Source organism: Penicillium riverlandense (genome assembly GCF_028828495.1).
Source record: "Penicillium riverlandense strain IBT 135883 chromosome Unknown utg000001l_segment0_segment0, whole genome shotgun sequence".
Classification (NCBI taxonomy): domain Eukaryota; kingdom Fungi; phylum Ascomycota; class Eurotiomycetes; order Eurotiales; family Aspergillaceae; genus Penicillium; species Penicillium riverlandense.
The window spans coordinates 283,506-309,603 of record NW_026643194.1 but is presented as its reverse complement, the minus strand read 5'-3'; the positions used below and the strand labels follow the sequence as shown (position 1 = coordinate 309,603).

General features: G+C 54.6%; 7 protein-coding genes across 7 annotated transcripts; 2 read left to right on the top strand and 5 right to left on the bottom strand.

Moving 5' to 3' along the window:
* Window positions 1-122: 122 nt before the first annotated feature.
* N7474_000128 (histone acetyltransferase TRA1) lies at window positions 123-11,955 on the bottom strand (the record flags this gene model as incomplete). Its single annotated transcript, XM_057191543.1, has 4 exons — window positions 123-806; window positions 858-11,582; window positions 11,672-11,829; window positions 11,904-11,955. The coding sequence occupies 4 exons, from the start codon at window positions 11,953-11,955 to the stop codon at window positions 123-125; spliced, it is 11,619 nt and encodes a 3,872-aa protein (XP_057056496.1).
* A 986-nt stretch (window positions 11,956-12,941) lies between these two features.
* On the bottom strand, window positions 12,942-15,610 carry N7474_000127 (protein phosphatase 2A regulatory subunit RTS1; the record flags this gene model as incomplete). The annotated part of the gene is made up of 7 exons (XM_057191542.1): window positions 12,942-13,156; window positions 13,269-13,624; window positions 13,689-13,987; window positions 14,041-14,394; window positions 14,445-15,044; window positions 15,113-15,466; window positions 15,587-15,610. 7 exons carry the CDS (start codon window positions 15,608-15,610, stop codon window positions 12,942-12,944), a joined length of 2,202 nt encoding a protein of 733 aa, XP_057056495.1.
* A 1,749-nt stretch (window positions 15,611-17,359) lies between these two features.
* On the top strand, window positions 17,360-19,365 carry N7474_000126 (transcription factor TFIIIC subunit TFC1; the record flags this gene model as incomplete). Its single annotated transcript, XM_057191541.1, has 4 exons — window positions 17,360-17,500; window positions 17,552-17,870; window positions 17,918-18,152; window positions 18,204-19,365. The coding sequence occupies 4 exons, from the start codon at window positions 17,360-17,362 to the stop codon at window positions 19,363-19,365; spliced, it is 1,857 nt and encodes a 618-aa protein (XP_057056494.1).
* Window positions 19,366-19,784: 419 nt separating this feature from the next.
* On the bottom strand, window positions 19,785-20,971 carry N7474_000125 (uncharacterized protein; the record flags this gene model as incomplete). The annotated part of the gene is made up of 2 exons (XM_057191540.1): window positions 19,785-20,797; window positions 20,860-20,971. 2 exons carry the CDS (start codon window positions 20,969-20,971, stop codon window positions 19,785-19,787), a joined length of 1,125 nt encoding a protein of 374 aa, XP_057056493.1.
* Window positions 20,972-21,276: 305 nt separating this feature from the next.
* On the top strand, window positions 21,277-21,885 carry N7474_000124 (uncharacterized protein; the record flags this gene model as incomplete). The annotated part of the gene is made up of 1 exon (XM_057191539.1): window positions 21,277-21,885. The coding sequence occupies one exon, from the start codon at window positions 21,277-21,279 to the stop codon at window positions 21,883-21,885; it is 609 nt and encodes a 202-aa protein (XP_057056492.1).
* Window positions 21,886-22,221: 336 nt separating this feature from the next.
* N7474_000123 (ribokinase) lies at window positions 22,222-23,343 on the bottom strand (the record flags this gene model as incomplete). The annotated part of the gene is made up of 1 exon (XM_057191538.1): window positions 22,222-23,343. One exon carries the CDS (start codon window positions 23,341-23,343, stop codon window positions 22,222-22,224), a length of 1,122 nt encoding a protein of 373 aa, XP_057056491.1.
* Window positions 23,344-23,698: 355 nt separating this feature from the next.
* On the bottom strand, window positions 23,699-26,006 carry N7474_000122 (MCM DNA helicase complex subunit MCM5; the record flags this gene model as incomplete). Its single annotated transcript, XM_057191537.1, has 4 exons — window positions 23,699-24,191; window positions 24,240-25,642; window positions 25,693-25,819; window positions 25,870-26,006. The coding sequence occupies 4 exons, from the start codon at window positions 26,004-26,006 to the stop codon at window positions 23,699-23,701; spliced, it is 2,160 nt and encodes a 719-aa protein (XP_057056490.1).
* Window positions 26,007-26,098: the final 92 nt, after the last annotated feature.

The following is a 26,098-nucleotide window of genomic DNA, read 5'->3' as shown; positions in this document are numbered from 1 at the left end:
ACTCCTGCTCCTCCCCGAAGCGCTATGCGAGAAAGAAATCCACTCCGAAGAGCTGCGCCCAAGAACTAACTAACCCGCTTCCTTCGTCCATGCAGAAAGAAAACACGGCTCAGAAGCAAACATTACAGATAAGGCATCCACAAAGCATCGCACGATGCCAGGTGCTGGGGGTTAACCGCCTTCGAGATTAGATCGATCGTGGTCTGGTTGGCAGGCAGGTTACCCTCCGGCGGGCTGGCGAGGCTGACGGCGCGGTTGACAATGATCTCGCTATTGTTGTAGACCAGATCTCGTAGCTGTGGCACCGGAAGGACACCACGGTGCTGCGCTGTAGCCCAGAACATCATCTCATCACGCACGAACACGCTGAGCTGTTGCTCCAGTTCGTGGCGCGGTTCCGTCAGGCAGCGAGCGATCGCCATCATGGCACACGCGAACAGGCCCTCGGTGGCGATGGGGCCCAGGAGTGTCTGGATGTTCGGCGTGAAGCGGAAGGGAACTTGCTCTGGGTTGTAGAAGAACGCCTTGGCCGGGTTGATGGTTGGGATCAACTCGGCACCCCAGATGTCGCCGGTCGAGCGAGAGACTAGGATCTTGTTCGGGTAGCGATTGCCAATGTGCATCACGTAGGTCATGAAAGCAACGGCCGCGTACTGGTAGGCGAACTGCCGCCGGAAGAGCCAGAAGTCCGAAAAGTTGGGGTAGGTCTGCTGGAAATATTCCAAAACCACAGTACTGGGAACCCATTTGTCCTGGATGGCGGTCAGGATCTCAGTACGAAGAACCTGCTGCTGATCGGGCGTGCGCTGGGAAAAGTTAGTTGTAATCCTAGAGAGCGGAGTTGGGGGCGAGCATACATTCTGCTTCGTTTCCGCCAGAGAACGCATCCGGTCCATCGTGAACAGCACCGGCTCATCCTTGTTCATGCCAACTCGTCGGCAGTAGTCCTCGTAAATGCCCTGCATTGAGATATACGACGAATCGTCACGGACCAGGCGAATGTGTGGCGCAAGCGGCACCATCAGTGGCAAGTGGAAGTACAGATTCCGTCGTCGGCTCTCCTTGCGTTTCGCCAGCAACCCATTGAAGATGCGGAACAATTGAAGAATCCGTTCCTCACGCCGACAGTGGCGTGCGGCTGGGTGTTGGACTGCGAAAGCATGAACGCTTCCGTCGTGTCCACGAATCTTCAGGCGACGATGGCAGACACCAATACCCCGGACCAAGTCGACGTCCGGAAGGAAGCGGTCGATGCGAACGAAATCCTGGTTCTTGTCCTTGTGCAGGAGATATTGTCCTGGCACCTCGACTTCGTCGAACTTGAGGAAACGGAACTCGCTTAGGTGCGGCGAGTAGGACTCGAGGAATCCGGACGGGGCCCGGCGGTCGAGCTTCTCCTCAAACTTGTCACGCCAGCGACGCAGCTTCTGGATGTACTCGTGCATGGTCGGCTTCTTCACCACAAAGTCCGCCTCGAAAGATTTGCGGATGTGCGCGGGGAGAATGGTCTCTGCGAATCTGGTGATATTGGCTTCGGTCGCAGATGGCAGCTTGAAATCCTGCGCGTACGATCCAGGCATGCGTCCCACGTAAGCCAACCCATCGTTCAGGAGAGCAACAATGAGACGGTAAGCATCCTCGTCGGGCGGACACTTGAAGTTCTTGTGGATCTGGTCGACCATCGTCTCCATCGACAAGGCGAGCAAGGGGAAGGCTGTTTTGAGTCCCGACATGATCTCGTCGGAGTACTCCCATGGTTTCTTGAGCGGCTCCTTCTCTCCCTCCGCCGTCGAGGCGGGTTGATTCTGTTGCGGGGTTCCATTCGGTCCCGAGGCTTGCAGGTTGCTCTGCTGCGGTGGGTTCGAAGTCTGACCAGCTTGGGGTTGACTGGGGCTTTGGCCCGGGCCCTGGCGTGGTGACTGCTGCACCTGAGCTGGAGGCTGCGCAGGTGATTGGCTCTGCGGCGGCTGTGCGGGTGTCTGCGCAGCTACTGGAGAGCCCGCATTCTGAACGGCCGGAGACGCACTGGTTGCTGTTTGGGGTTTCTGGATGGGAGATCCATCGACAGCAGGGGCCTTGGTACTTGGCGAAGAGCCCTGTTGTTGTTGTTGCTGCTGCTGTTGTCTGCTTCGGTTCATCTTCTGGTCGTGCTGCTTCTTGATGCTCAGCATGTCCTCTCTGTTCGTACGAAGCAGGAAGAAGAGCGCCTGCGGGTACAGCTTGGCGATCTTCACGAGAACAGCCTTGCAAAGGCGCGCCTCACGATGGGAGAGACTAGTGAGAAGTTGCGGGATGAAAGTAATCCAGTACCAGACCGGGGTATCTCCCTTGAAGTTCTCGAACGCACTTGCAATCTTGCCCTCGTCGTTATCCAGACTGAGAAGCCAAAGAATACGGCTGAGCAATTTCCGCGACTTGGCACTCTTGTAAAGACCAGCCGCTTCGAGATAACAGCTGACCGCGTTGCTGGCCAACTCATAGTCCGTTGGATCAGCCTTGAAACGTTGGTCACTGTACTGGCCCCATTCAGACCAGGCCTTGGCAAGTCGCAGATCGTAGTAGAGAGCGACACCAAACGCCTCATTCGCTTCATTGACATGGTCGAGTTTGGCGAGGAACATGCCCTTCAGCGTATAGAACTCGGCCTTTTGCTGTGGTCCGAAGTAATTGAGATTGGTGTTGTTGATCACATCGAGGCCACTGTTCAGCTCCTTCGGGTTCTGGTAGTGGCACTTGGCCTGCTCGCGCAGCTTCAGGAAGGCCTCCTGGATCTCGATGTTCGGCAGCGTGTAGATGCGGCTGAGCTGGTTGATACAGACCTCAGGCATCTGGTGCTTGCGTGCGACATGGGCGAAACGGTTGATGATCCAGGCAGTCTCGTGGTATCCGCGGTATGCATAAGAGTTGCTGGCGACGTTGTTCGTCTGAGGGGGCAACAGGCTGAGGTATGTGCCGTTGATAAGCTGGAAAATATGCTGACGCCAAGTGACAAGATCCTGCCAAGTGTTGATGTCGTCCCAGAGGTTGGGCAGCCGATCACGCCAGGTCCCGAGCAGGAGTTTCAACTCCGCAGACTTGGTATCCAGATTCCGCTCGTTGGTCTGAGACAAGCTGCCGCAAATATGGCTGGCATCGTGCAGCTCAACCAAGAGCTGGAAATGTTGCAGAATCGGAATGTGGGCGTTCGTGATGCGCTTGGGCAGCTGCAACCACTTGCGGATGGAAAGCTGAATAGACTCATCGCAGACCGTGTTGAAATCCTGCAGACCCTCCTTCTTCGTGTGATATTGGAGAAGAGCCATGAAGGCTTGGAAGAAGGTGCGCCGCGGCGTGGGGGCGTCGGAGACAGACTTGATCAAAGACTCGAGTTGCTCGCGGTTCCCTTCGCTCTGCCAGTTTTCGATATTCCTCCATGCAGCCTCCAGCAGAAGATCGTTCAGGTTCTCATGCTTGGCAAAATCACTAAGGATCTCCCACTGCTGGAGCTTCTGAGCGCAGATCAACCAGTGATCTTCCCAAACGAAATATTCACCCTGCGAGAATGGCATGGCACCAGAGCGCGCCTTGATCTGTGCATTCTCGTAGAGCTGCTGAGACTTATCCCACATCCCCTGTTGTTCGTAGGAGAGTGCAGCATTGGTCTCAACAAACTTGCAACGACGTCGCCAAGTTCCGTAGAAGAAGTCGTCCTCCTGCAAGCCCGAATAGACCTCGACAAGTGCGTCCAGGTTGCTCTCCCGGACGGTCGGTGTATCGATAATCGGATTGATGGCACTCTCCTCCAGGTATGTCGCGGCAGTGTACCAAGCGTCATAGGTACGGCTAAGGTATTTCATGACATGAGGAGGGATCTTGAACCTTGGACGGGCACGCACAGTACCCTCAAGAAGGGCCTGTACGACATTGGGACGCTTGTCCAGTTGTCTCTGATGGTACTCCCGCGTAAGCAAGTTGACCATGCCCTTCTCAAGGTCGATCCGATCTTCCTTGGACAATGTGGACCAGAAGAGAGGGAAGAGGGTGGTCCACAATTTGTAGGCAACAGAGGGATCGGTGTGCTGCAGCTGAATCAAAGGCTCCATCAAGTCACGAACCCGGACATCACCAATGTCAGACATGAACCGCCTGCGCTCAGCAACGAAGGTCTCCAGCTGATCATCAACCATGATATCTGACTTCCTGGGATCCTTGTCACCACCGCCAAAAAGGAATGAAACAGGATACAGAGTGAAGTCAGCCGGATTCAAGCGAGCGCTGGTGTTCATATCGACACATCCAAGGACCAACTGGGACGCCTGAGAAAGCCAGAAAGAGTCAGCAAGAGTATCCCAGTTCTGGCAAGTGAGCACATAGCTCAAGCGCGAGCTAGCCAGCCGAGTCAAACTCCGATCAAAGATCCGCATGAAGCGGCTCCGCATCTCAACATCTTGCGCTCTTGTGCCGATCAGGAAAGCATGCTCCAAACGGACGGTCAGCTCCGTGCGGGTGATCTTCGAGTCCTCGTAGATTCGGATGACAAGGTCGAGGAACTTCTTCAGCATCGTCTGGTCGGGGCGCGATTCAAATAGCAGCATCTTGTGTAGAACCGCCGTCTTTTCCTTCAAAGTCGGCCACGACTCGGTCGAATGGAAAATCCAAGACTCCGTCATGCCTAGAACCTTGCTGCACAACTTGATGTTCTGCGACCGCTCCACAAGCTGTGCCAGCACGCTGAGGAAGGGCCGCCGCTGATCGCCGAGATGAGACATGCGCACAGAGATCAGTTCAATCGTCTTGAAGATGAGGTCCACGCCGATCTCAAACTCTTGCTGATCTGGAACCCCTTCCGAAGGCTTTGCACCTTGCGGGGGCTGTCCGCCATTCTGGTTGTTGCCGGGGGTGGCGGCGGGGGTGGTAGTGGAGGCAGCAACATGTTCCTTGGCAAGCTTCTGGGAAAAAGCCTTCATCACAGCCGGAATATGTGCGTCAATCTCAGAAGGCTTGTTCTTGGAAAGCGTCCAAAGGGTATTCAGACTCGAAACATAGTTGCTTGCAGAGAGAGTCTCCGTGGCAATCGCAGACAGATATGTGGAAAATTCCGACGCTGATCCCTCGGTGTCCATGGCATCTTCGTCGTCAGGTTGTTCATCTGGGATAGCATCAAGGACACGGCGCACGGGCGGCGGCAGCTTGATTGGAATGTCCATCTCATCTTCCAATCCGTGCAAGCAGTCCTGGATCTCGGGGTTATCCGATTTCAAAGGCTTTTCAAAAAGCTTCTGAACGGTTTGGAGACGGGCCGTAATCCATTCGTTCGGTTTGCCCGCCAGCAGCACCCGCAAGACCTGCAAAGTGTTCACCATGGCAGTGATATGTTTCTCGTCTGGTTTGTCTGCCTTTTCTCCTGAGAGGATGGGTTCCGTCACCTTCTGATAAAGGTCGATGTCGAGGTCACCCCAGTATTCCGGTGAGAGTAGGTTTCGCAGCAGGTTGGTAGCTTTGATGATCATCTCGCCAGTATGAACAAGCGGCTGCTGTTTGGAAGAGGGCAATTCACGGATTTTAGAAGCCGGGACCAAGAAGCGTTCTGGAATGGTGGTGATGAACGTGATGAGGTACTTGGTCAAAGCCGCCCGGAGATCAGGAGGAACGGTGTATTCTGAACGACCGCTCGGAGGAGCGAAAGTAGAGGAGGCTGGAGATGCCGATGCTCCCTGGGCCTCTTCAAGCTTACGCTTCTTCGCATTTGGCGATTCCATAGGCCCCGGAGGCACGCTGGAGCTGCTGGAATCAGCGCCGCCCTTGACCCGCTTTTCTTCCCAGTGCCAGATCAAACCAATCAGATTGAGTGCGAGCTTTTTGCTGTCGTTGGACGTGTTCGGTGGGCCCGCGATCTTAATCAGAGAAGGCACAATGAGAGGGACAAAATGCTCCCTTGACTCGTAGAAGAGGTCCGGCTGTCGTACCAAGAATTGGAAGATGCTCATCACCTGCTGCAGATTCGCGGTTTCTTCCGCCAGGATACGACGAGGCCACTTCGCCCACAATGGGTACCGCGCCTCTGCCCCTTGGTTGCCGCTTGTCCTTGTTGGAAGAACAGGAGCCAATACATCGAGAGCCTGAGTGACCAGGGCTCTGCCTTCGTTCTGGTGAGCCCTCAGCAAGGCGACATAGACCTGGATCACGATCTTGAAGGGTGTCTCGTAGTGAGCAATGAAGTAGCTGATAAGGACGTAGGCACCGTATTTGTTGATAATATCCTCGAGGCGGATGTAATTCCAGGCAAATTTGATGATGTCTTTGCGGGAGTCCTGCACCGTTTGAGAATGGTACTTGATCAACAAGGCAGACAGCTGAAGCAGCTCCATGCGTGAATGGTCCACTCCAGCTTGGCTCGACTCCTCGCTGATGTCGGCCAGTTGAGGCTTCCACAGGCGGCTTTGGATGGACTCGGTCATGCTCTTGTCCATAAGCTTCGGGGTGTTTGGCGAGCTGTTCCACGTAGTCTGCACGTCCATGGCAAAAATGGGATTAACAAGATGGCGGAACGCGTACGTCTTGGTCCTCTGAGAGCAGGCACGTTGGCCATAGAGATCGAGGCAGCGCATGATGACGGAACGTCGGTAGTCAATCGACTCGTTCGTGATGATCTGGTGGTAGATGAACTTCGGAAGCGCTAGCGTACGCTTCAATTCATCCGCGGACAATCCGTCGATGACCTCAAACAAAAAGTCCAAGTCATGCGTGGCTTCGGTCAGGTAGGTTGTGAACACGTCCATCAATTGCTCTTCTGCCTGCTCCACCCTGAGTCGCTCATCCGTCGGCAGACTGTCACTTCGAAGCTTGCGCTCCAACTCTCGACCAGAGGTTAGAAGCTTGGTCCTCAAATCCGTATGTGAAACCAGCCAATTCTTGGTTGAGCTGAAGGAACAGACGGAGTGCGCCACATAGATACCGTTGATGGCAGCAGTGTTCTTGCCTTCGGTCGACTCCTGCGGGAAGGCGGCATGGGAAAACCCTTCGGAGTCGGCGACCACAGCATTGCGCAATGCTTCGCTCTCAGGATCAGCCAGAAGTTGTCCGAAAAAGCGCCCGAATCTCTCGTCGTTGAAGCGAGCAAAGAAAAATGCGAGACTCTCTTTCGGGTAGCGATTAAGGTACTTAACAAGGGGCTTTCGGAATGGGCTGTGGGAGGTTCTTCGCAGCTTCGTCTCAAGGTCTAGAACTTTGTTGACAATATGCTCCATAAAGGACGTGGCCGCGGAGGGGAGGAGATGGAAGATGTTGAAAATGGCCGCGACAATCTTCATGGCCGGGTTCTGTTCCACAAGACTGAAAGAGACTTTCTGCAAAACAGTATCGTCGGCAATGACCTTCATATGATCAAGCAGACGTGCACCAATCTCAACCTTGAAGTAATTCGTAAGTAAGGTCAAGAGTCGGGCAAGGCCGTCCAGACCCGCAACACTCAGACGCTTGGGATCCTGCAGGTTCATCAAGATAGGACGCAGGCCATTCTGAAGCAGGTCCTTGGGAAGCTTGTTGGTTTGTGTCAAGACATCTCTCAACCCAGCATTCGCAGCATCAATGACTTCAGGTGACCGAGAGTATAGTGACTTGAAGAAGACGGAGATGATGCGCGCACGACTCGTGTTTTGAGGGGTGTTGGCAAACTCTTGGAAGCTCATTGCCATGGACAAGAGGCGAAGGCAGGCAACCCGCAAGTTAACAATCATCTCCGCGTTCTTGAACTCATTCGGCTTGGACGCCAGAGATTCGTCATCAGCGTCGGCCAGGGCAAGAGACTCCAACATCAGTCGATTGAGCGGCTCATTGAAAGTGACGATGTCGTTATGAAGGCCCAAGCAGTACGTAATGGCATCTATGAAGCCAATTTGCGATGGGAAAGGAAGAGCGCGCAAAGGTTTGTTGAAGATCGACTGGAGGAGGCGATCCCTCACAGGATAAATGAGCTCATGGACTTCGCAGCCAAGCTCGTCTTTCAGGGTTATGAAGCAGCGGCGAGACGTTTCGCGGACGTGTTTATTCATATGTCCCAGCTCATAAACGAAGAAGCCACAGAGAGCGAGAAGGCGGCTCTTCTCGTTCTTCAAATCATCCTTGGGCATGAGCTTGCCGCACTTTTGCAGAATCAAGTTAATGGTATCCTGCGACTGGATGCGCGTCGAAGCAGGGAGATCGGCAGGCGTGTCCTTGATGACATACATCAGAGCCCGCGAAAATTCAAAATGCCGTTCGTAAAGCCAAGACTCTCCAAGGTCCAACTTGGTCGCGAGGAGATTGATACCAAGGCTGCCACCTGCTTTCGTGAACCACTCCTCGCTGTGGCAGCTGTGGCAGAAGACACGGCCCAGGTGCTGGAAGAACAAGAGTTTGGAAGCCTTCTCGGGAGCACCAAAGATGACAGCGGCAGCATCCTTCACGACGAGCATGACCTTCTCGGCAGCTTCGCGAACGTGAACATTGTCCGAGGAGAGGCAGTCAACAATAGCCTCAGCCAGGATTCGGGAATCAATGTTCACCGGGCCTTCTCCGTTGGCCACATCAAATGGCTTGCGGCTGTGTCGAGCTTGAGCAAGAGCCCGACCGACCTCGACGACGGTAAAATGCTTGCAAACATCCGCTACGAAAGCAGTTGCCGTTTGCTCGAGGTCTGGAATCGTCGTAGCAAAGATACAAGCCTTGATAAGCTTCTTCACAATTGCTTCCTGCGCCAGTTTCTTCGTGATAGATGCTGATCGCTCGGACTTGTCAAGTATATCGGCCATGGGGCCGGTCTTGTTTTCAAACAGGTCGTTTGCATGCAACCGGATCAAGGAGGCCAGGTCATCGGGGAGGTTCTCATACCCAATCTGGAGTTTGAGATGAGAACTGAGCATGCGGTAAGCCTGCTGCTTGTAAAAGGCGTCTGAGTCCTTGGCAGAAGCTGTCTTCGGAACCTCCATGAGTTTGGCTATCGCAAGGTCAATTCCAATATCCACGGGGAAAGGCCGCTTCTCGCTGGGGCCAATCAGCCGAATATCGAAGCTCGGGTTGTCGTCGGAGAACTGCTCGAATGACAACTCGGGTGGGTGGTTGAGGAACTTCCTGTTGCGGCCACCGAGCTTGCCCAGGATCCGCATTGTGGTGTGCGCATGGAAATGGTTGTATGGTTGAGGGCGCAAGTGGTCCCAGAGAGCGGTCATCAACTCGTCCATAATAGGAGCCATGATTGGATCAAGGTAATCTGCAGTAAGATTGTCCACACAGAGCTCGAGAGTACGTAGGCCTTGGCCAACGAGGTCTGAATCGGCGCGCAAAGCCACCACAATTGGACGCATCAAGTAGCTGAGATGAGGAAGGAGATGACTCAGTCGCGCCGGAACAGTAAGGGTGAGTTCGACATAAAGATCACGCTCTTGCGGCTTTCGAGCTGCAAGCAACAGATTGTTGAAGGTCTCCAGGAGCATCTCCAGGAGAGGGAGGATTTCCTTGTAGAGAAGCTCGAATCGTCCACCACCGATGCTCCGGAAGAGAGATCGCAGGAGAAGGAAGTAGTTCATGGGTTCCTCAGCAGTGACCGACAATTCGATACACTTGGTGACGATCTTCGTGACATGGGGATGAAGCACCTGTTCGTTCTGGACGGAGAAGAGCGTCACAGCCATGAAAGAGAGCTTGAACATCCTCAGCAGGATTTTGGCTTTTGTCATGTCAGACGTCCCAACTTCGTGGATGCGTTCCATGAGGTATTGCAACACCATTCCCGAGAATGCCGGTGAAGTCGCCTCACTGGCCAGGAAGAACTGCGGGAGGTGAAGCAGAGCACCATGCTCAAACATGAGCTCATGCAAATACGGAATTTCGGAGTGGAAAACCTCATGGAATGTCGCCGTGTCGATGCAATGGAAGACGGTGCCGAAGCTTTCCAGAAGTTCCTTCTCCTCGCGCGACATGGGCGCCGTGTACTGACTGGCAAGGAAATCGAATGGGGAGGAGTAATTGATTTCCGGGGGAGACTGGTCGACGCCGTAGTAGCGGAACACGCGAGCGCCTTCGTGGAAAAGTTTCTTGATCACTCGGACTTCCTCGGCATTGTACCCATAGGAAACTTCTGACCAATTGATCGGGACGCTGTTCGGATCGATCTGAATGTCATCCGGGTTGCAATTTTTCAATTGATGGAAGATGTTTTTCAATCCGTTAATCAGGTTCTTGAAGAGGAAAATGTTGTCCGAAACAGGGTCCCCACCCCGGTCACGAGGGCTGGAAGTCTTGATAGGAGAGGCCGAGAAGATATCAATCTCATCCCAGTCCGGTGGCTGATCCTTCTCGGCAAGGTAGTTCTCCGCATGAGGCTCGGTGTCCTTCTTGTAGGCCTTGTAGGCCTTGGATACCTTGACCGCGTTGTTGAACTGGTGATTCATGGAAGCAAACTTGTCACCGATTGCATCAAGGATCATGATCAAGAAATAACGAGCCTCCTGCTTGTCCTCGAGTTTTGAAATCTTCTCTGCCATGTTCAGAAGCAACTTCGCGCTCATTGTCTGGAAGCTCGTGCCCGGGAAGTCGTCATGCAGGTTCTTGGTATACACCTCGACCGTTCGCCGAATCTGGTCGCGAGTGAGGTGGTCGCGCACATGATGGATGAGATCGGCGAGCATGCTGTAGGCCAGTGGCCGCATCGTCTCGTAGACAGTGAGGCCATCACCGATAAGAGTCCGTTCATCCAGAAGCTCATCGATCTTTTCGAGGAAGATCTTGCGGTAGTTGAAGTTGATGATGTGGCGAATGGCAACCAAAAGCTCCTTCCTTGCTCCGGACTTCTCACGCGGACAATCCTGAAGAAGTCGCACAACCACCGATGGAAGCGTCGGGAGGAAATCTTGGAGTTGATGAGCATACAGACGTAAAAGGTACGCCAAGAAGCTCATCGTCTTCACTTGAGCAGTGATGAATTCCCCAAATGCGGCTCTGTTTTTGATTTCCTTACACACGCCGGTGAAGATTGTGCCCTGCGCAGCAGCATCCGCATGCGCCTTCTCCTGCGGCTTCGCTTGCAGCAGCAAGATAGTCTTGATGAGTGGCACAAAGAGTTTGACATTTGCCGATACCGACGCGCGGTGAGTTTGGAAGATCGAGACGACGATGATGGGGCACTCGGCGAGGACCTTGAACGACTGCATGCCCTTGAGGATGACATTGCTTGACTGCTGCTGGTCGGGATTTCCCAGGTCTACCACAGATGCTGCAGGGGAGTTTGGCCGAGGCGACTGAAAGTTCTGGGCGGTGGTGTTCGGCGTGGAAGGCATGCCAGAAGGTGTGGCTTGGTTGGGGCTATCGAAGGTATCCCGAACCACCTGCTCCATAGTCTGGAACATCTCCTGGATAAGTTCGAGGAACGGCTGTACCCGTTGCGCTGTCGCTTTGGCCTGGTTGCGCTCCAAATCCATGATTGTCTTCATACACAGGACGGCATTATCTTCGTTTTCGATCCGGACGAGATCCATCAGCAGGTCGACCATGTCGGCAGCGTAGGGCTCAACGTCCGGAGAAGCCATTGGTAGCCGATGGAGGGTCTCGAGGATACAGTTTCGTAGTTTCTGGGAGAGGGCACAAACAGTTAGTCGCACCGATCTGCAGACGAATCGACGGCGCACCAGCCGTCGACAAAATCAGTCACGATGCATACCTGTTCATAAGACAAGCTTAAGAAGACCGGGTCCCCCTTCAAGATGGCCTTGAATACCGGCCACAGCTTTGCCAGAAAGACAGGGTAGTTGGCACCGGAGCATAATGGTTCAATGCTGTCTCGTAACTCGGTTGCGACATTGGCTCTCACTTTTACTTCTGCAGTGGAGAGAAAAATGGTCAATTTCGCGATCACTAATATCCTTGATTGGGAGCAGATGCTGCCAACATACCCAGCTTTTCATCCCCCAGCTTGCTGGCGTAAATATCGATATTCCGCTCCATGATCGCGAGGCACGCCCTCGACAGGGCCGGTGACTAGGAAAAAAAGACTGCAATTACTGCCAGGCCCGGTGGCCGGCTAAGAAGTGTAAAGCCCGCGCAGTCCTTTCTGTCAATTCACATGCGGGATTGTGGTGGTGGTGGAAGCTGTCCGTAGCTCGTTCGACAAATTGGTCACAGATGTCAAAGATCGTTAGGGCAGGGAGGAAAGCAGGCGAGAAAGACTTTGGGAGGTATCGTCAAATCATTCGAAAGGAAGAGTCGGGTCCATTGAAAGAGGGAGATGGACGGGCAAAAAGGAGAGGACGTGAATACCCCGTGGGGGAGGGAAGAGAGGATTGAAATGCGCGCGACTCACGCCTAGCAGCCGGAGCGAGAAGAGCCCTCTGGAGCAGAGGGCCTGGGGTTCTTCGAAAATGCTTAGTCAGTGGGTTCGGCTAGGCCAGGTCGGGTTAGCGCGGTGGATCTGTAGTTGTTCCGGCCGACGGCCCTAGGTATACCTCAGGAACTAGGTACAGACAGAGAGACGGATGAGGAATGGCCTTCGACGAGGCCGCTAAATACTACGCGCGCAGGCTGGTCCAAGGCGTCGTCATATCGGAGTACAGGTCTAGTAGAAGAGAAAACACAAAGAAAAAAAAAAGGTAGTCAACTCTCAACACGAAGAAGCCCACCGACCGTCAAAAAATCGGTGGATGAAAAACGCCATTCGCACCCTGTTTTCCAGACCCGAACACGGTTCTAAGACTCAATCCAACTCAAAGGGCCGCTCAGGATCACACGCTCAACGGAGCCGACCACGGAAAGAGAAGATCAAAAAGAAGGCCATGTACACAAAAGGAAAATGAGAAAAATCAAACAACAGGCACAGGTGAGGGGAGCATCAAGGGGGTTTAGATACCGCGGGAAAATCAAGACACAAAGAAAAGAAAAACATCGTTGCAGCCCATAGTCGCTATGCCATCGTCGCAGGAGAAAATCAACGCAAGTCACATGTCCATCAAGAGCCTCCCGAGGCGATTACTTGGTCGAGTTGCTGCGATGCAAGATCTGTACATTGGTGGCACTGGTCCCGCTGCCGACCGATCGTCGTCGAGGGCGAATCTCGCTGCCGCTTCCGCTCCGTCGTCTCCGCGTGCCACGAATGGAGCCCCGGCGTCGTGTCTGGAGCAAACGGACGTTCCCACGTTAGAATTCACGCTTGCTGATAAACAGTCATGGATTTTTAGCAAGAAGACAAAATACAGGGGCAGTGAAGCCCGACAGAGGGGGAACAAGTCGCAAGGGGATACAGGTATCTCGAAACCATTGTTAACAGAGATGATCAAAACTCACCGAGTTAGGAGTGCCCTCTCGGGAAGGACGCTCCTTCGTTGTATCGGGATCCTCCTGCAATTTCAGGGTATTCAGTCGCTTTTGGCTTTCATGGGTCATAGCCTCCACCTCGTCGATAGGCTCGGGCACATCAACGACGGGAGCCGGTGGAGGCGGGACGCCATTCTTCCGGTCCTTGGCTTGTTCCTCGATCTTGTCCCAGCGGCTCAAGCGAGTCTTTTCACGTTGGTCCGCATTGTTCTGGTGCTCGGTGTACTCATGAGAACATTCGTCAAAGAGCTGGGGGTTGATCTCCATGAACATTTTCATGGCATTATACACCATGCTGTGAATCGTCCTAGAGCGCGAAGGAAAAACGTCAGTGGTCGGAAGAGGACACAGGTAACAAGGGTTCCACTAACCGATTCCAGTGTCCCTTGGAGTTTTCATAGAGCGGTGCAAACATGATCGGAAGGATGGTCTCCACATTGTCGCTGACCAGGTTGCAGAAGTACTCGTTGTTCCAAAAGTAAAGGGCACGTTCGGCAACCTGGAAGTGTGGGCTGGCAACGGACTTGGCCAACTGATTGAAAAGAGGCTCCTGCACCTTGGCGAACTCGGCCGGGTCCATCACCTCAAAGATGTCTTCCACCTCATTCAGGTACATGACCTCCTTAGTGCTGTTCGTTTTGGGCCAGAAGCGCAGCAGACCAAGAACAACCTGCATAGAGCTATTAGCATAAATCACACAAATAGAGGAATCAAGGACCATACATCTTCCGTCAAAGTGGAGTCCTTTTCCAAGAACTGAACAATGCAATAGGCCAGTTGCGGGTGGTACATGCTCAGGCTCTTCACCTTGTGCATGGGAAGCAGGACACGGGTCAGGAAGAGCTTGTGTTCCTCCTTGAGCGGCAGCGCGAATCCGTTGATGATAGATCCCAGGATCTCCAACAGCTCTGCAATACCGTTGTGTCGCTCGGTTTCATACATGAACTGGAAGAAGACGTTGTTGATAGATCGCCGAATATATGACCGCAGGTTCAAAAATTTGCCGTAGATACGATGCAATGTCGTCTTGAGAAAGTCACGCTCCCGAGGATCTTCCGAGTCAAACAGGTCAAGCAACTAGAGAGGTCATTAGCGTTCATCTGTCATCTTAGGAGCAGACAGCATACCTGAAGGACAAATTGATGATCGATATATGCCTTGGCGATGTTCGTGTTGAAGTCCTGGCTCTCAATAAACCTCAGGAAGAACTCATAGACGACCTGGATATGAGGCCAGGCCACTTCCAGTACGGGCTCATCCTCCTCCGGATCAAAGGCTTCACCTTGGGGTGTCATGGGAGGAGGAATGGGTCGAAAGAGGTTCTTGGCGAACATTTCCACCACGCGTGGATACATGGGCTCCGTAATGACCGACCGATTGTTGGCGACATAATCCAAGAGCTCGTGGAGCGCCAGTCTCTTGATCTCTTTGGATTTCATGTCGGCCGTCGGGTCGTTGAAATCGAAGATGATATTGCATTGGTCGATTTTCTGCATGAACAGGTCTTGGCGTCGGTTGGGAGGCACTTCATGAAAGCCCGGCAGCTTCTCCAAATCTCTCTGACGCTGATCAGAAATGTCAAATCGCGAGGAGTGCTGGCGCTTGGGGGTCCGAATCCCCTCGGACAGGTCTTTGGGAGTGGTCTGAAGACGGTCGAAAACGTGCGATTTTCTGGGAGGCGCCAGGTCTCCGGGCATCGTCTCGGCAGCACCAGGAGGGGGAGCATGCTAGGAACAGTCATTCAAGAGTCAGCAACTAGTAATGGAAGCCAGGGCACAGGCAAGAGATGACTTACCGGTGCACTTGGGCTAATAATCACGCTGGGAGCCATCGTCTGGCCTTGTCTGGTCGGAGTTCCTGGGCCATTGTTCACAGGCTGACCGGCCGCACCGGCTCCCTGGGGGATATAATGTTGAACCGGCGTTCCGGGATGGGCTGCATTGGCAGGTGTTCCTGCTGGAGAAGCATCGTCCGGTGACTTGCCTCGCGCATCGTTCAAGGAGGTAGTAGACGAGGTCGGGGTGCCTTGGTTCGGAGATGACGACTGTTGCGCATGGTGGATGCCGAGGGAAGTCTGGGATGAGGAATTGGAGGAGTCTTTCTTTTTCGAGGACTTGTTGGCATCTTTTGCCCGCGACAACTGTTCATGCTGTAGAGAGGAGTGTCAGTCCGAGGGACAGTCGAGCAAGGGGGATTGCTGCATAGTGGCGGGGAAGGGGAGTGTGGGCAGTGGTGCTATGAGATGTGCGCGGAACAGTGGACAACTCACCACTCTCTGTCGGAATCCCTTCATTGTGACGGCGACGTAGACAGCCGCATGTACTCGGCTAGGGTCTTCGGTATGCAACCTAACAGCGTGCTCTAGCCGGGGCTAACCAGGGCGAGGGTGATGGGTAAGGCCTCTCAGGAGAGCCGCGAGGGGAGGGAGCTGTTCGAACCGGCCTAGTAAAGTAGTCCTGTGAGCTTGTGAATCCCACAAAACCAAAAAAAGACCAGAGTAGAAAAGAAGTCGATTCCAGATTCGTCGATCATTCAGCCAGAGAGCGGACACATTGAAGAGCTCAATTGCACTGGTGTCGGGCAGTCTCAACGGGGCTTGCTGGCAGCAAGCGCACGGGGCCAGACGTTTCCGATGCGGGAAGACAACAACAAGGCGCGGAGTGCTGGTCGCGAAGCCTTACCTCTGTGGTTTCCAGTGCGGCAATTGACGTGCCGAGAGCGACTAGTACTCCCGGGGCAGAACCAAAATCGATAAACAACGGAGCTTGGTTCGGCGGTTGTCGTGGAGTGTGTGGGCAGGCTGGAGCGGGGGGTTCTGACACGCAGGCTAGGGGATCAGGGCCCAGGGAGGTGCCCAGGGGGGGGAAGCTGGGCAAACGAGACCCGACGAACAGGGGGCCGTTCAGAAGGATGACGAACAAAATGAGGATGTTGAGGAGTGGTGGTGGTTGAGGGGGAGGGGGGAGGAGTGGAAGGTAGAGGGAGAGTGAGTTAGGTGAGTGAGTGAAGGAAAGGCGGGCTGCCTCTCCTGGCTGTGATGGCGATGAGTGGGACACACCCGACCTATATCACACCCTCGACCGGGCCCTACGCGGATGTCTAGGTTCTAGTGTTAATGCCATCTGCGACTCTTCTACTGTCTCTAGTTTTTATCCTCGTTCTCCGTCTGGTTTGGTATATTTGGTATGCTTTTTCCCGCTTGTTTCAACTGTGGTTATGTCAGCATCCCCTGTGGGGATCACCTGACTCGGCGACAGAGTCTCAGGAACTGCTAGTAGGGACTGAACTAGTACTAGACACGTTACTATGGAAGGTGGAAATCACTTGCGGCTATATGGGCATGTCGGTGTCTGTGCTCTCTACTCCACTACTAGGCATTTTGCTACTATGCATAGTTGGTGGGTGTCTTACCCGACCCAATCCTCGGGGGGAGTGTATTATGCTGGTAGATTGCAGGGGATTGAGGCGTGATGTCGGGCATGATTGGCTTTTCTTCTCGTTACTTGGGAGGTGTTGTGGTGGACAGTCTCACAGTAGCGGTGAAGGAAGTCGATATATATATCCCTGCCGATAAGCCACGGAATTGAGTGACATTCTGATTTGAATGAAAAAAGTTTGGCCCGTATATATAATAGACCAACGAATTAATACTATACACAGATATCCCGTGAGCCTCATCAATAAGATTGAATCTGACTCCCGCATCAGCATTTTGGCCCGATGTGCGTGCCTGAGGCATGAATCAGTCAGCATATCTGCCTCAGGCTGCCACTACTCGGCCGTGGAATCGCAGTAGATAGACTCGCGCAGTTGTGCTTTGGATCTTAATAGATCTCAGGTCGCCGTGTGCTCGAATGACCAGTACAGATCGAGACTGCACTGCCGGAATTTGAGAGCTGCACTCTGAACGCGACATTTCTTCCTTCCATCTGGTTTTGTTCCTCTGATCCCTTGCTTTACGCGCGAGAGAGATCCAAAGTATTAGTATTCAAGGCCTCGACAAGTTAAACTGCCACATCCATCACAGAGAATCACCTCCACCATGGACCCGCATCGCGAGTCACAGACGGCTCCCTTCTACGCAGTCCCGGCGCGGCGCCTCGTCAGTCTCGAGCATCCAGCCGTGATCCGCAACCTGGACAAAGCCATTGATACCCTGAAGGGAGATACAGGGATCAAGAAGGTAGGTGATTATCCGTATCCTCGACAAATCAGTGCTGACGCCTCCATCCAGATCCTTAATCCGACCAAAGCAGATACACCAGCCAGCCTAATCCTGCGGCCCGAGGATGCCATGGCACGGCCAATCCAGTCGACAAGTTCAGCGTCGAACAACATCTTGCTGAAAGTCACTGTTCCTAAACGGACAGGTCGTAAGCGCAAGCGGGGTTCTGATGAGCCATTCGCAGACGCAGGGCCGAATGGTGCTGCCGACGAAAATGACCTGCCCCGGCGACACAGTGCAAGAGATTTACTTCGCTCTCTTCGCGATAATGTCTCGAGCTACGACGTGCAGCCAGTAGGTCGTATTGAACGAACCCATGTATTTCGAGGTATATGGTTCCTCTTTCAACGACATGATCAGTTCTGACAATTTCAGGAATGCCGGATTTCGTGTACTCGACAACAGCAAGCTCTTTCACGAACCGGTTCCGGGAGCAGATTCTACCATATGATTGTAAGAACACTGGTTACTCAACTGAATCAAGAGCTAAGCCCCTTCCAGTGGACAAACTGAAGCAATTCGACATCGACATGAGTAAAGGGGCCCTCCGGGACGTGGATATCATCCCACCACCCTCCTTCAGCAGCGGAGATGTTCCATTTCCTTACATGTATGTCTATCTCTATGTTTAAACACCGTACATTACTAACTCCATCCAAAGTTACCGTCAAAACCCTACCGTCAAAATATCCGTCGGCCAGTCCGGCGAGCTCACGACAGTGAACACACAGCAACCCGCCAAGATCGCCACCCATCTGGTCTCCTACGACGCGGAAGCGGTCCCAACGATGCCACATGAGGGCTGTCCTCCCCTGAGTACCCTCGACAGCACCTTACGCAACACAATCAGCGCCCTCAGAGAACTCTTCAACCAACGACCCGCCTGGACCCGGCGCGCGCTACGCAACTTCCTCACAACCGACGAGCAACGCACCACTCTCCGACATGCAATCCCCTACGTGGGCTATATCTTCCGCTCCGGGCCCTGGCGCGACGCCATCATCAAATTCGGCGTCGACCCCCGCTCCTCCCCACAATATAGAGACTACCAAACCTTCATGTTCCGCATCCTGCCGCGCGACTCAGACGGCGCCCGCGACGGCGGCGGCGGTCGACGGCATACCCTCCCACGCACAGAAGCGGGCGTCAACGCCGCGCTCTCAGGCACCCACATCTTCACAGGCGAACCACCCCTCCCGCGCGACGGCCGCATCTGGATGGCCCGCGATATCCAGGATCCGCAGCTCGCCGCAGTGCTCTACCCGCCCTCTCCCTCGGACACGTTCTTGCGGTCGACATGCGAGACAATCGGCGACGGCTGGTTTGGCAATGGCACCATCGCCAAAGTGAAGACTATCATGCGCGCGAAGATTCAGGCGTTGATTGATGGTCACAAACCCGACGATGCGGAATTCCGCCGCGTGCTTGCATTCCCGGACCATGCGCGCTCCGAGGCTGACATGGTGCATTTCACACTCGATTCGGACGTGCCGAGTCGCGAGATGATGCTTGCTACGGAGATTCGGTCCGCGCTGAAGAGCGCGCCGGCGTGGAGGAATATGGCGGCGCCGACCGCCCCTTCTGTTGAGAAAGGGAAGGGGAAGGCTGTCGCAACGGGGCGGGGAACTCGGTCTAGGAAGAAGGATGAGGATGAAGTGGGCGAGGAGGAGACTGTACAGAGTGAGAGTGAGGGCGAGGAGGAAGAGATTGAGCGTGCGGAAATGCTCGAGGCGCAGGTTGCTGCTGCCGTGGCGAATAGGGATGCCATGGATGAAGATGACGATGGGAAGATGGATGATGATGAGGATAGTAGTGCGGAGTGAGAGCATTTACTTGATGTATACCCGGAGACATGCTAGCTTTTCTTACAGCGAGGCTACGGAAACAGAAGGGTAGTGTAGTGCAGAATTGTCATCTAATCATTGTGCTCGAATCGTCATAAAGCAAGTGCGCGCCATGTACATCATAAACAACACTGAACGGACATCAACAGACATGACAAACTCGAAAGTCGAAAGCATTCAAAGGCCGCATGAGTAAGGAAATAAGGTGTCAAGGAAGGAAAAGTCCAAGGGAACCATTTGAAAGAAAGTATAAACGCAGGGTATTCGCAAAGCAGACAGTATAAACAATCAACACCGGAACGAACCATGCACAACGGATTACCCAGATAGATGTAAGAACCAACCAAAACCAGAGCCGAAGACGCCAAAGAGCATGCATTTTATTTTATGCTGGGGGATCAGACAGCAGGATCTTGCTTCTCCTGTGCTCCCTGCACAGCCTCACCAGCAGCGCTGGAGCTCTTGCAGACCCCAACAGGGGCATCAGGCAAGCTAGCAGTCTTGGAGTCATCAACTTCCGGTTTGGAAGGGACGGCAGCGTCGAGCACGGAAGCGATCGAGGCAGTGACGGACTGAGGAAGGGACGCACCCTGGCTCAACGAGGCCGGCGCAGCAGAAGCAAAGGCGAAAGCAGAAGCCTTCTTCAACTCGGCGACATTCTCATCGGCGTCGTCATGGACAACAGCATACGAGAACGCATTGCAGTCCTCGGCGTAGTAGTCTGCGGCGTTGAGCTCGCCCAGCGGGGGGCGGTCCTCGTCCATCTTGGAGGAGACAGCGGCCTTGTGAGCAGCAGAGACCGAAGCACGGGTGCGAGGGGGTTCCGGTCCCATCTCAACGGGGGGGACATTCTCCTTCCCGCGGCCGTCGACCACAGCATCCTTGCCCTCATCGTCGCTGATATCCAGCACGCCAGTGGAGTGCTGCATGAGATTGGTCATCTCCTCCTGCTCAGAGTCGACGTGGATGTCAAAGAACCACGACGCAGGACCCTTGGGCTGAGATTGAGGCTTGGATGAAGAAGAAGTGGAAAAAGTCTTGCCCTGTCCCAGGGCCGTGGCAAGAGAGAACGGACGACCGACACCCAGCTTGCTCGACTGCGGGCGCGCCTTGGCGATAGTCGACCGGCGACCGGTGAAAGTCCTAGCCTTGGTCGGGGGCGAACGACCGGCTGGTTTGAGGATGGGAGCAGATTTGGGCGTGGCGGGCGTGATTTTCAGGGGCGTGGAGGGACCGGTGACTTTCAGAGCCATCCGCGAGGTCTTGGAGGGCTTAACCGCGGTCTTGAGGCTGTCCTCATCGTCGTCTTCGAAGGTGCGCTTGCGCTTACTGGAGAGGGATTGGGTGTTTGGATCGATATTCTCGGCGTCGTCGTCGATGAAGATTGGGGTCTTTGCTGAGATGGCGATGCCTGTGGTGATGATGAGTGTTTGGATTCCCCATGATCTGTTGTGAATAAATCAATAAACATACCATTCTGCACATTCTGACGGTTCAGCTTGGACCGCATCAGGGTGCGCATCCTCGGAGTGTCCAGGCTGGCAAAGGGCTGGCGGGTGGGAGGTGTCATGGTGAGAGCAGCCATGGTGAAGAAGAAAGGACGGGAATGGTTTGTTTTGAACTAGTGGAGTGGGGGGAGATCGAGGCTACGGACGAACAGGAGGAATGGAGCAATGATTGGCAGGGCGTGAATTAGGGCCCAAGGCGGCGAGATCAAGGAAAGAGAGGATGGGTGGACGAGTCCACTACAGTGTGAGCACCGGAGAGCAAAAGAGAGAGAGAGGGCTGATGGTTGGAGGTGTGGTGATGGGGTGTATAGATATAGGACCGAGACAGTGGTGAGCAGTCCACTCGAGGCAAGGAGCAGAACGAGGACGAGCAGGGCACTATATGAAGGCCGCAGCGGAGTCGGCGCGTCGTGATCGCGTTGGCACGCAAGGCGCCTGGAAACGAGGTCGATTGGATCCGAGCGGGTGGCGGGCGGGTGAATGTTCGGTCTGGTATGGTATGGATGAATGTTGTATCTGGCTCCACTCGATCTATGAGAGAGACCCGGCGATGCACTCCCTCCCCAGACCAACTGCTCTCACAGGTCACGATTGCATCGCTCAGTTCCAGCGGACCCGGTCTTTTCTTCGTTCGGCGATATTACTTTCTTCATCAGTGTCTACATCGACTATCGTGAATACCATCGATTATTGCTGCAAGACCCATCACATCCACCCCCGCGTATCCCTGCGACGCGTCGAGGCCATTCCCGTGGCGGGTACCGGGTACTCAACCCCCCACGGCCCCAGTATGCACCCACCGCGTACCCGGTACTTCGCCGCGACACGTCTCGCGCTCACCACGCCCTTACCGTACGATAGTCATGCATGCTGGCTCGTCCGATGCACCCCCTCCTCGAATGAAACTCTCCTCGGCCAACGCATCGGGGTCCATTGGCCCCCAGATGTTCTCACCGGGGCGGACGTTCACTTCACGAGGTCGCCGCGATGAAACCCCGGCCATGGAGATGCTTCCGACTGGAGCTGGCGGGGCACGCTTGTCCGGGCTGTGATGTCAAGCGTGTCAGAAAGTCTGGCATACATAGGAGATATTCAATGGCTGGTTGGAGGGGAAGAATGTGCCTTCCCTCCACCCCTTGGCCCTTCCGACTCGCGTGCAAAAATTCGCCGTCAGGCAGATCGTGCGATCTTGCCCCCCCTCGTGGCATACTTAACTCTCCGGTATGCGATGACGAGGGGATCGATCCCAAGAACCCCATTCTCTATGCTGTATATGCTTTCCTGTATGTATCCTGTTCTAATAATACTCTATTGTACACGACCCGGCTCAAATCTCGTCTTCCCATGGAATGCTGTCCATGGCACCCTGGCGCTCCACCGCACGCGCTGAAGCACGCGCCGCAAAGCGCATCGCCTCGTCCATGACGTTCTGATACCGCTGCGGCTTCTCAGCCGCGGTCAATTCCTGCCCGGCTTTGCCCTCCCTGCGGCGCAGCTCCCGCCACCGCGCGACCTTGACCGCATAGGCACCAACGAACGTGTCGCCTGCGGCCGTGGTATCCAGGACCCGAGACACGGGCGCGGCAGGGATCTGGTTCGTAAAGCGCTGGCCCCCGTCGCTCAATCCAGGCTCTGCGGCACTGTACCAAGCACCCTTGGAGCCCAGGGTAATGAGCAAGTATGTCACGCCCAGCCTGTGGAAATACCGTGCCACCTTCTCCTTGTCTTCTAGACCCTCCGCCTCGGGCACGGTGCGCAGGAGCTGCTCCGGTGACGGCGTCATCAGCTCAGCTTCCGTTTCATTCAGAATGAAATGGTCGACAGCGGCGTATACGTCCTCTGGCAAACCGCCCGGTGGTGCCGGTGCCGGGTTCAACATGACCTCCGGTCCGCACTCGATCCCGCGCTTGCCAGCAGCCCGGTTTTGGTCTCTGAGCGCCTTGACAGCCCGCAGCGTGCCAATGACCGTTTCAACGGGGATCTCGCCCTGCATCACAATCACGTCCGGCACGGGAGCCGCCAGACCCATGCTTAGTACGTCAGGCGTAGGCTGCATGCCTGTGTAGTTGGCTCCAGGAGAAAAGAGAATGCGGTTCTCGCCGCCAGCGGACGAGTCGACAATAATAACCGCCACACCCGTGTATGCATTCTCCATCACCTGCACGCGCGACGGGTCCACGCCGGACTTTTGGAGGGTTGGTTTCAGTAGAGCTTCGAAGTGCCCGTCCAATGCGCCCACGGCGCCTAGCATCTCGACGTGCACGTCGCTTGTAGTGCTTGATTGCGCTCTGGACATGCGCCCGCAGGCGACTGCTTGGTTGGCGCCCTTGCCTCCGGCGCTGGTGAAGTAGGATGAGGCGGTGATGGTCTCGCCGGGGTCTGGAAATCGGGGTGTCACGGACACCATGTCGGCATTGAGTGAGCCGATGACTCGGATGAGAGAGGGCATGGCGGAAAGGCTCGGATTGGGAGGGCGAAAATCTTGTTGAGTCGCTGTGCAGTGGTAGAAGTGAAGATCATGGTGCAAGGTGGGATGTGGGGAGCTATGTTCCCAGGTTACATCATCATCGTAGCCCTAACTGAAGGATAGAACCAGACCCAGGACTATCTAGACCTGGAGAGAACGTTTTCCAGAAATGATGGCAATTGCATCAATGCATTACATTATTCTCATAAACAATGGCAGACCCTGCCCATATTGAAACACGCCAAAACACCGCTCATAACTCCTGCGCCCGTGAGCCCAGCAGATGCACAAAAAACCATGGCTACCATCCAGAGACCGCATCAGATCGTTATAGCAATTAGACACCGTTGCGGTAGACTTGGGACCCGCCAGACCGGATCTGTACCGTCTCCCTCCGTTGGAGGACCATGAGGGCCCGATTGAGCGCTTGTTCGGTGTAGCCGCGTCCGTCAACGAATTCGCGACGCAGCGTCGCTAGGCTTGTGCTCCAGCCAATGGGCAAGCGGCGCTTCAGCTCGTCTTCAATCTTGCTGCACTCCTCCATGAGTTCTTTGCTGCCTGCACCCTCACCTTGCGTGACGGCGTCCATGGTCGACGCAAGGAAGAGACGGATGGCCTCATCCACATGGGCCTCGGTGGCGATCGGTGAGAGCGACAGTTTCGCAAGAGACTCGGAAATACGGACAATGGCTTCAAGCTGACGCACGGTAATCGGGATAGAAGACCGGACGTTGGCTTCTAGTTCGGCACGGTGGACTTGCTTGCGGATCGACACGAAATGGGACGAGAGTTTCTCAGCAGCCTCTGGGGAGAGACGAGGGGCACAGCGGCTGGGAAAGTATTAGTACTGTCTTCAAAATTCAGGTGGTGTAACATACCTCCGGCAGTAGCTGATGTATCGCTTCATCTTGTCGACTGGGATTTCGGCCTCGACCTGCTCCTCAAAGCCTCGACCACCCATGTGTACGCCCATAACGTGTCGGGCGATTTTCTCATCGCGGCCGCGCTCGTGGTCATCGCGAACAATAAAGATCATATCGAAACGCGACAGAATGGTCGTCTGGAAATCGATGTTCTCGCCAGGGCTTTTCAGGTCATCGTATCGGCCAAAAATCGGATTGGCTGCGGCCAGGACCGATGTCCGGGAGTTGAGGATCGTTGTGATACCCGCCTTGGCGATCGAAATGGTCTGCTGTTCCATTGCCTCGTGAATGGCCACCCGGTCCTCATCTCTCATCTTATCGAACTCGTCGATACAGACCACACCGCCATCCGCAAGGACCATCGCACCGCCTTCCAGGTAGAACTCGCGCGTAGTCTGGTCTCGCTGCACTGAAGCGGTCAAACCGGCGGCCGAAGAGCCCTTACCGGAGGTGTAGATGGCAATTGGTGCTGCTTTCTCCACAAACTTCAGCAGCTGAGACTTGGCGGTACCGGGGTCACCCAGCATGAGCACGTTGATATCACCGCGAAGCTTCATTCCGTCCGGAAGGATTTTCTTTGAACCTCCCATCAGCAGACAAACAATCGCCTTTTTAATGTCCGGGTTGCCGTAAATGGACGGAGCAATGCTTCTAGCAAGAGCATCGTACAAGTCGGGTCGGCGGCTGAGTTCGAGAAACTCTTGCTCCTCTTCTTCGGAGAAGATAGAGTTGCCTTTGGCTGTTTGGTCCATATCGGTGTTGAGACCCACTGCTCGCAGGTACGGGTTCCGGATGGCCACAGCGGCCTCCTTCTTGCCACCCTTGGCCTGGTAGATGGAGAAAATTCCCATCACCGTACAGCGGGAACCAGGAACGACTCGGTTTGCCAGGTACCGATCTGCCGAAATGAGGACGTGTCTTGGCAGTTCACCCACTGGGACCTGATCGGGGGCCTCTTGCAGCTTCAGGACTTGCTGGTCCACGAACTGGCACTTTTCATGGTGAACCACGTAAGGATCCAGGGGACATTGCTGATTGGGTTCCTCGCCGGGTTCCTTGGGGCGGGCGCAGCGTCGGGGCAAAGACAACCCAGAAAAGCCTCCATCGACATGAATAGTCTCGCTGTGGTCGCAACTCTTGCATCGGATGTGGACGGTGGTCGCCTTGGACGAGATAGTGGACGCACCAATCACGATTCCGGGAATTCGGACAAGATGAGAAATATTGGTAGCGTTGAGATCGCGGATCGAGATGTGTGATGCGGAGGAGTGAAGGAGCAGCTGGTGGGAGGGAAGGGTGATATCTCGCTGCCCCGGGTAGACAATCCGCTGGGTGCACTGCTGCAGCGCCGATTCAAACTATAGGGTGTGAGAAAAACATTACGGATACTCAGCGGGAGTGTTCTCACCAGAGGGATGATATCGGCCGGTTCAGTGGTGAGCTTGTGAGCCAGCTCCTCGTTATAGGAGATGAGGTGGGCAATATCGATGTCGCAGTAGTACTGTTTCACAAGGGCATTCTGCCGTAATTGATCACTGGCAAACCCATTAGAGCTTGGCGTGTATCGTTCAATGCTGTCACGTACCGATAGATGAATGCATTGTCGAGCTGGAATTCCAGCACGAAATCGCGCAACCGGCCCTCGGTGAGCGTGCGGGACTCATCTGCGCCGGCGGTGCTGGGTGCCAGAACGCTCAGCGTATATGGAGTGCGTCTATCCATGATGCAGACGGCAATGCCAGAGAGTTGGGGGGAGGAGTTGGTGGTGGTGGTAAAGTTGTGTGTGGGGGACAGAAAAGACAGCGAGAGAGCAG